The sequence below is a fragment of the Glycine max genome, chromosome 8 (assembly GCF_000004515.6).
Source record: "Glycine max cultivar Williams 82 chromosome 8, Glycine_max_v4.0, whole genome shotgun sequence".
NCBI classification, from domain to species: domain Eukaryota; kingdom Viridiplantae; phylum Streptophyta; class Magnoliopsida; order Fabales; family Fabaceae; genus Glycine; species Glycine max.
In genome coordinates this window covers 41,000,633-41,009,445 of record NC_038244.2, presented here as the reverse complement: position 1 = coordinate 41,009,445, position 8,813 = coordinate 41,000,633, and the positions used below count along the sequence as shown (strand labels likewise).

At 33.2% G+C, this 8,813-nt stretch overlaps 1 protein-coding gene across 3 annotated transcripts; it reads left to right on the top strand.

The window, feature by feature from the left end:
* The first annotated feature begins 1,919 nt into the window (after positions 1 to 1,919).
* On the top strand, positions 1,920 to 7,618 carry LOC100803894 (sucrose transport protein SUC3). 3 transcript variants are annotated; one of them, XM_003530644.5, is made up of 14 exons: positions 1,920 to 2,450; positions 2,817 to 2,882; positions 3,242 to 3,340; positions 3,428 to 3,492; positions 3,611 to 3,695; positions 3,806 to 3,839; positions 3,979 to 4,078; positions 4,502 to 4,577; positions 5,013 to 5,372; positions 5,515 to 5,658; positions 5,827 to 6,060; positions 6,210 to 6,273; positions 6,355 to 6,398; positions 6,893 to 7,618. In XM_003530644.5, the coding sequence occupies exons 1-14, from the start codon at positions 2,184 to 2,186 to the stop codon at positions 7,061 to 7,063; spliced, it is 1,809 nt and encodes a 602-aa protein (XP_003530692.2). In that variant the 5' UTR covers positions 1,920 to 2,183; the 3' UTR covers positions 7,064 to 7,618. The 3 variants fall into 3 exon arrangements, with proteins under 3 accessions (XP_003530692.2, XP_014634836.1, XP_014634835.1); XM_014779350.3 differs by having other exon boundaries at positions 2,406 to 2,450; positions 3,177 to 3,340; positions 3,471 to 3,492; XM_014779349.3 differs by lacking the exon at positions 1,920 to 2,450 and having other exon boundaries at positions 2,811 to 2,882; positions 3,471 to 3,492.
* Positions 7,619 to 8,813: the final 1,195 nt, after the last annotated feature.

The following is an 8,813-nucleotide window of genomic DNA, read 5'->3' as shown; positions in this document are numbered from 1 at the left end:
AACACAACAAATTGAGAAAGTCAACCTCAATGATGTACCTATTCCTATTATGTTGTCTCATTATATTTGTTAAATAATATTATATAAATATTATTAAACTTGATTTTTTTCTGTACTTACATTAATATTTTATTGTGTTTTTTTTTAAATTTATTAACTAAAAGAATGGATAAATAAATTCATCAAACAACAAACACGAACATATTGTGATTAAACAAAAAGAATAACATTACAAATTCTACAAATTAATTTATTATGAAAATTGAAAATTTCAATAAATAAAATGTAAATAAAACATCTTCACCTATCACATTTCATTAGGATAAATTTTAATTTTCATTATTATTTAAATATTTTTTAAAATAATATTATTCCATTTATTCTTTAAAATACTTCAATATATTAATAATTAAATACAACGAATTAAAAATTTCAGATATATTCTTTGAAAATATTAAAACTTAACATATTGCTATGTATTATTATTTAATTTAATAAATAAATATTTTATTAAGATATTTAAAATTATTTGATTAACAAAAAAAAAACGCAAGGTCAGAATTCGGATTTGCCAAACCTTAATTCATAAGCTGTTTTTTTTTTTGTTTTTTTTAAAAAAAAAACATGTTTTTAAACAACAAAAACAGACAAGTGGGTGGGGAGTGTGAATTCGGGAATGGAGTACACCATAAACAGTAAATCTGACTACTTGAGTAAATAATTTTCAAACATGACTACTTTCGGAAATTTCTTTTCTTTTTGTCTAAATGGGTGCAAAATTCCTAGTTTTGTTGCATGTTTGGTTTGAAAATGAAGAAAATAGAAACAAAAGAAAATAGTGGATATATATAATTTGATTGAGGAGAAAGTGAAAAAGAAAGAAAAAAAAATTGATTTCTAGAAGTAAAAATTTAAATTTCTTCTTATTTTGACTTTTACTCAATTACAATTATTTCTACTACTAATACTTTTTTATAATATAACTGCATAAACTATTTATTCATTATAAAAAAATATGTTAAATAAAAACTGTTTGTATTGTTAACCTTATTTTTCTTATTTTTGTTGTTTACATAAGACCTTTTTCTTTTGAGTTGTGATTTCTAATTTTATATATATATATATATATATATATATATATATATATATATATATATATATAGCACTATCCGCTACTCTAGGGACTTCGAATCCAAGCCATGTAACCAAGCCATATGATTCCAAAAGTAAGTTCCAAATATTCAAATCTTACGATCCTAATTCAATTTAACATCGCCTTTACTCCAGCGAACACTTTGTTTGAAAAAAAAGTGAGAAATCAAAATCACACATAATGTAAATTAAAAAGATAAAATTAAATAATGATTTTTCAAACATCAATCTTTAAGACTAATTTAGAGCATACAAATATAGTAAAAGTTTCTTATAAAACTATTTGTTACATTAAAAATACAAAGGTATAATCAATACTTTTTTTTCTATTAAAGTATAGTAACTATTTTTTAAATAAATTTTACCATTATCAGTTATTCAACAATAGTCTGAAATTGATGCTAACATTCTTATGGAAACTAAATAATAAAAAAACTAAAGCGAATCAACGGATTAATAATTAAATTTCTTTTACATTTTATTTTCATGAATAAAAAATCAATGATTAATTTTTAGATGTATTAAAATTTATTTAAAATATTAAAGGATAATTCATCCTAATATTTTTTTCATACATACGAGTTAAAAATCAAATCATATTATTAAGATAAAATTATTTATCATTGCATTAGGTAGTGCATAAGATTCTCTTGTTCAATTTAATTCCCTCATTTATCAATATAGTTGGTTAATTCCTTCAAAAAAAAAAAAAAACAAAATAGTTGCATGATTCTTGTAGTCAATCTTTAACCAAAGGAATTGTGTTTCCATTCAAAAGAAGGGACCCACGTGGCAGTGTAAGCAGGTCGCGAGTACCATCCTTGACGCTGCTGCAACGTAGCAGATTTCCCTTGCATTGCTTGCAACCATGGTAGCTTCCATTTCTTCACCCGCCCAATTTCTTTGACCTTCTCTCTCACTCTCCGATCCCATTTCGTTCCAACGCAAAAGAAAGAAACCCTAGAGAGTCCTAGACGTCGTCGTTTCTTACCTCTACCTCGATCCGTGTCAATGTCCAGAGGCGCGTGGCGATGATGACGGGGAAGTCTGACTTGTTGTCGATCCGCGTTCCCTACAAGAATCTCCACCACGATTCCTCCGCCCCCGAACTCGAACTCGTCGACGTCAACCACCGCAACTTGCCACCATCACCGCCACCGCCAAATCACTCTCCCTCGCCGCCGAACAACAACAACATCAACGCTCCGTTGCTTCATCTCGTTCTCAGTTGCACCGTCGCCGCCGGCGTCCAATTCGGCTGGGCCTTGCAGCTCTCTCTCTTGACGCCCTACATTCAGGTCCCTCTCCCTCTCCCTCTCCCTCTCCAACCGAATAATTTTGAGGTTTCGTCGTTGACCAGATCCTTCCCTAATCGGAACCGGATCCTCTATGGTTCGTAAAGGATGCAGTTACATCCAATGGCGGATAGTTAATGTATTCATATCGTAGCTTTTTAAGCAATTAATTAATTGATTTTAATTGTTCAGATCGTTTGCTGTTGATTTCTCAACGGTAGAGGATCTCCATCCCTTTGCAATCTAATTGTTGATTTGGTTTCGATTTTAATTGTTGAGTTTGCAATGCTGAAGGGGTGTGTTTGTGTCTATAGCGTTATATTTAGCTTTCCGATTAACTATGTGCTTTGTTGTTTCGTTTTGGTGCAGACGTTGGGAATAGGACATGCGTTTTCTTCGTTTATTTGGCTCTGTGGCCCCATTACAGGTCTTGTGGTAGGTTTCACTCTTCCTTTAATGTTTGAATTTCATTTCATGCTTTTGCTCAGAGTTTTTACTGCTCCTGCATTGGTTCATTTTACTGCTCCGTTGAATGTATCTATCCATTGTCTGATCAATGACAATTTATGCCTAATTGTTGGTGGATTCATGTTTGTCACTCTTGCTGCTTCAGCCTTGTGCATTGTGATTTAGATCTGAATTCTTCTTTGGTAAAAATTAGTAACTGATGTTTGCATTGTGGAGTACTTTTTGCGGAATATAGAGTTATAGATGGTGTGATACATGCAGGTTTATGCTTTGTTCTTGTTGGTTTGGAACTAGAAAATCACGTATGTGTCTCAATTTTTCATAAGGTTCAACCATGCGTTGGTATTTGGAGTGATAAATGTACTTCAAGGTTTGGCAGAAGACGGCCGTTCATTCTGGCAGGATCTCTTATGATATGTCTGGCTGTAAGTATCTGTGACATTGATTGTTTACTTTGATTTTGTTTTTTTATGCTACATTACATATGTGCTAAGTCAAGTCTTGTAATTTAGGTGATATTAATCGGATTTTCTGCTGACATTGGATATGTATTAGGTGATACACATGAGCATTGCAGGTTTCTGTTCTCATCCTCTGGTTCTTTTCTTACTCATTTTATTTCTTTGACTTTTAAATTTCACAGATATGATGACCTTAGTCAGACATTAATGAAATTCATATGTCTAAATTTATAGAACATTTAAAGGGACCCGAACAAGGGCTGCTCTTGTATTTATTCTTGGGTTCTGGATGCTGGACCTTGCTAACAACACAGTGCAGGTAAGCTTGTTAAAGTAATTGACATGTGCTTCTGTTATATTAACTTTATACTGATTCAGTTGTGCAGCAGAAAACTAAATTTCTCTTTTTTTCTTCAATTTAATTTGTAGGGGCCAGCTCGAGCACTTTTGGCTGATCTGTCTGGTAAAGCTTGCTGGTCTCACTTGTTTTTTTTGTTCAAATTCTCAGCAACCACAATGGGGATTGTTGATTTTCATATTTAATTAAATACTTGTTTGGTAGTGAGGAGCCATCGCAGTTTAATAATTTTGCTTCTATTTAGGTCCTGATCAACGCAATGTTGCAAATGCTATATTTTGCTCGTGGATGGCAGTTGGGAACATCCTAGGATATTCTTCAGGTGCTAGTGGAAAGTGGAACAAGTGAGACTTTGCTCATATCTTGTGCTTATTTCATATTTCTGTACATAGCTATCTATGTAAAGTCCATTCTGCATGTGTTTTTTCCTAATTCTGTCACTAATATTTGAAACATGTTCTTGTTAAATCAATAATTGGAAATGAGACAAGGGCGATAATTGGTTTTCCACTTATGAAAGGATTATTCAAGAACGTAGCCCTAGATAGGAATAATGTAGCCTATGTTAAGGATGACAGAAGTGGTTTTGATAAATAGATTAATGTAAATCCAAAGTTTAGGAATTGGGTTATGTTATTGTTATTTTCACTTTGCAGAAATACGCTGGCATTGTCTTTGGGTTTGGCTTTGGCTTTGTTTATGTGTTTTACTGTTGTTCTTTCTATGTTTGCCGCTGATTATTATTTCACCCTTTCTCACCTATGCAGATGGTTTCCTTTCTTGACAACTAGAGCTTGCTGTGAAGCCTGTGGCAATCTTAAAGCAGCATTTCTTGTGGCTGTGGTATGTTACTACTGAATTCTGCTTGATTTGGCCTTCATATTTTATTTCTTAATATACGTTGTCAGACATCATAAGCATGACTGATCTTAGAATTGCTATTTACTTTTTCCTTGTTACTGAAAAGTATACACTCCAGTTTTTATTTTCATTTATTTTTATTAATTCTTTTGTGGAACAACATCATCTTTACGACTTTACCTGCGTTATCTTATGAGGCAACATCATCTATACCTGCATTATCTTGTGGCTCAACATCTCTACCTGCCTTACTCTTCAATGAAAGCAAAGAAAAACACCATTAAAAAAAGGCAGTGCTGTTAAGGTCTAAGGTCATCAGCTGGCAGATCTTCCAAGTTAAATCATATACTGTTAAACCTAATGTTTTCAATGCATAATTTATTTAATAGCTGGAATCTCCTCATACAATAATGGCAGGTGTTTCTGACATTATGCACACTTGTCACCCTATATTTTGCTGATGAGGTTCCACTTACTACTGCAAGTCAACATCATCACTTGTCAGATTCTTCTCCTTTACTGGATGAACAACAACAAAATGGTGTTGATTTTTCAAAATTAAAGCCTTTATCTGTTATGGATGAATCCAATAGTAAGAGAACTGAGAATCACATTGAGAAAGATACAGAGCTGAAGCATGGGAATTTCAAAGCTGGGGAAGATCATGCTGAAAATGTAATGGATGGGCCTGGAGCGGTATTGGTAAACTTGTTGACAAGTTTAAGGCATTTGCCACCTGCCATGCATTCAGTCCTGGTTGTAATGGCTCTCACTTGGGTATGTACTAGTATTTATTTGCAAAGGTTTCTGCTAATATTTGTGTTTTCAAATCGGTTGTGTTGTGAATGCTATTAGCCTAGTGCTGGTGCTTCCCTTTTGAAATCCTTCTTATGTTCCCTTTAATCCTATCTACCTGCAGTTGTCTTGGTTTCCCTTCTTTCTGTTTGATACGGATTGGATGGGGAGAGAAGTTTATCATGGTGATCCAAAAGGGGACACTTCTGAAGTAGATCTTTATGATCAAGGAGTTAGAGAAGGTGCATTTGGTTTGCTATTGAATTCTGTAAGAACTCAAGATTGAGCATATTTATTTTTAAAGAAACTTGTCACAAGCTTTACTGATGATGATCTGGAACTTTTTTATTTTTCTTTTATTAAACTGACTTTCTGGATTTTTATCCTGCCCAATTATTGATCTGAGTCATCTGACATTGCTTTTATGGCTTGTTAGGTTGTCCTTGGAATTAGCTCTTTCTTCATTGAACCAATGTGTAAGTGGATGGGTGCAAAATTAGTATGGGCACTGAGCAATTTTATCGTCTTTGTTTGCATGGCTGGCACTGCTATCATTAGTCTTATTTCAGTAAGAGATTATTCTGGAGGGATAGAACACATAATTGGAGCAAATGAAGGAATCAAGATGGCTTCCTTGGTTGTGTTTGTTCTTCTTGGTTTTCCTCTTGCGGTAAGTACAAGGTGTTTCATTTCCTCATTTAAAAACTATTTTGTTGTATCACCAGATTCCTTTTCCTTATTGATCTCTCAAGCAATCATCCTAGCTTGATTAAATATCTGGAAGTTCATGACAAGATAAATTTCCCATGTTTGTGGCAGATTACCTATAGTGTTCCCTTTGCCGTCACAGCAGAGTTGACTGCTGATTCAGGAGGTGGCCAAGGTTGGTATTAGTTGTAGATGATGCCCTTACTATTTGGTCTTTTAAAGTTTCTGATTTCAAGATGTTTGCTTGGTTGTGCAGGATTGGCTATAGGAGTTCTAAATCTTGCAATTGTTGTTCCTCAGGTATTTTTTTTTTCTTCTCAAGTATTACTATCTGTTACTCCACCTTTCTTAGAGAGTGGACCATTTTGAAGTTACAAAATTATCTTGGATTTTTATTTTGTTTTATCATTGTTTCATGTGTCTGTTCATATTACTGTTACTAATGTTGTGCAATTTGTTGTTCTGATCTTTCCTATGCAATTAACACTTCTCCCATAACTTCTTCCATATTATTAACTTTGGATAAAATTCCAATGGACTTCATGAGAAACCACATCTAATAAAAAAAACCTCTATTCTTCTAAACTTGTCTCTCCATTCATTTCGTTCTAGTTTGTAGTGTCATATTATTATTTGTAATATCTGGATGAAACTGTTAACCCAGACTTTGTATTAGTTGTCCATAATTAGTCTCACTCTCTAGTCTGTAGTTGAATAAGACATTCTACTCTTATAAGTTTGAGTTTCTTGTAAATGTTGTGAACTGCGTTTTGATGTATTGTTGGCATCTTTAGATGATTATATCCCTTGGTTCTGGTCCTTGGGATGCTCTCTTTGGTGGTGGCAATATCCCTGCGTTTGTTTTGGCTTCCGTGTGTGCTCTTGCCGGTGCTGTCATTGCAACTCTCAAACTGCCAGATCTCTCTAGCAGTTCATTCCAGTCAACAGGTTTTCATATTGGCTAGCCATTGGGAGAGATCTAACCTGATAATATCTAACTTGTACGTGGTCCTGTGAAATCGGGAGTACACCCAAAATATGGAGAGCTGGCACGGTGATTGCGTGTTATGTTGCTTTCCAACCCACAAAAGGCGCATGCCATATTCAAATTCATTCTTTTTGCCCCCCACATTGTGGTTGTCTGTATTTTATGTAATGTAATGTTAACTGACTGCACAGTAGAAGAAAGCTTTGGGGCATATAGTAACACGGTTTTGTAATATGTTATTCACTCACTTATGCGTTGTTTGGACAAGTGAAATATACAGGGGAAAAAAATAAGAGAAGAGATAGAAGGGGGATGGAAATGAAAAGAAGTAAAGTAGAAAAAAATATGTTGTTTAGATGAATAGCAACAGGTGTTTTTTTTTTTTTTGTTTTCTTTAATTACTGTTTTAGTCACTGAATTTCAGGTATATATTTTTGTAGTCCCTGAAATTTAAAAATATTTTTTTTTAGTCTTTGAATTTTGAATATTGTATTTTTTGTCCCTGACATAATAAATTGACATTTTGTGATGATTTTTAATTGTCTTAAATTAATTTTTATTGTTTAATCATTTGAATTTGCATTTAAAAACTGTTACAAAGTGTTAAAAAAATTATTCACAAAGTGCTTAAAAACCGTCAGACTAAACAAACCATTTTTAAACAGAAGTCGTTTGAATCTAATCAACAAGGGATGCTTGTGTGGTGTCTGCTGTGATGTAGAATTTACCAACGGTTGACTAGTACCTACTTAGAGAACCATGGTGTGGGTTAAAATATGTTGCTCCTTAATCGAAAGAGATTTAGTATATAAAACTAGAAAATGAGAAGGGAACTCCTTGTGGCACCCCGCAGTTTTTCAAAATATGAAAAATATGAGTATTTTTGGTTATAAATAGCATATTAGTTTTTTTTCCAGTGCCTTTATTTTTTTTTAAATCACACTTTCTTAGTATAACTTGTTTCTGTTAGTATCTTTTTGTGAGTGTTTGTTATTTTTGGTGGTGTACGTACATTGTTTACAGATATACGATAAAGTTCAGTGGATTGTTAATCCTATATTTTTACTTTTTATTAAACCTATGATTTTTTTTTACAATTTATATATGTAAAAAAATTAATTATTAGATAAAAATTAATTATCACAAAATTTATTATGTAAATTTACATGTACATTAAATATACATTAGAAATTTTTGTATTATATATAACGACATTAATTATTTTATAACATAATTGATCTATTAACTCAATTGGTTAGAGCGTTGTGTTAATAACGCGAAAGTCAAAGATTCGATTCCTGCTTGGACCATTAATACGGATTGCTAATCCGTAAGCCTCATATGGTATCCCATATTGAGCCTATGGATTGTCGATCCGTATTGAGCTTACGAAAGGGCAAAACTGAAATTTTGCCCGTTATGCTAAATGTACCAGCAAAAATGCTTACTGCCCCTAGCAGTTCCGAAATGAGAATGAAAGTAATAATGTCAGGCTTGTGAAGTTCGGTTACCAAAGCCCAATATGACTAGATAATTTTTCCTGAAGTATACAATGTTTAATCCCTGCTACCCCCCTTTTCCTTGTGACAAAACACAAGTATTACTCAAATACTGTGAACATATACTTTTGTAAGGCACAAAATGAACATGGGTTGTTATGTCTTCTCGTTTGCCACCACCTACGGTTGGAATTCTGCGCACGTACGCAGATATGCACACGTAATATA

Excerpts from the sequence above, each read along its gene's own strand:
- LOC100803894 (XM_003530644.5), top strand. The coding sequence starts at position 2,184 with ATGATGACGGGGAAGTCTGACTTGTTGTCGATCCGCGTTCCCTACAAG. Across the intron at positions 6,061-6,209 it reads TTCTTGGTTTTCCTCTTGCG|ATTACCTATAGTGTTCCCTT; the intron begins GTAAGTACAAGG and ends TGTTTGTGGCAG. Across the intron at positions 6,399-6,892 it reads TTGCAATTGTTGTTCCTCAG|ATGATTATATCCCTTGGTTC; the intron begins GTATTTTTTTTT and ends TGGCATCTTTAG.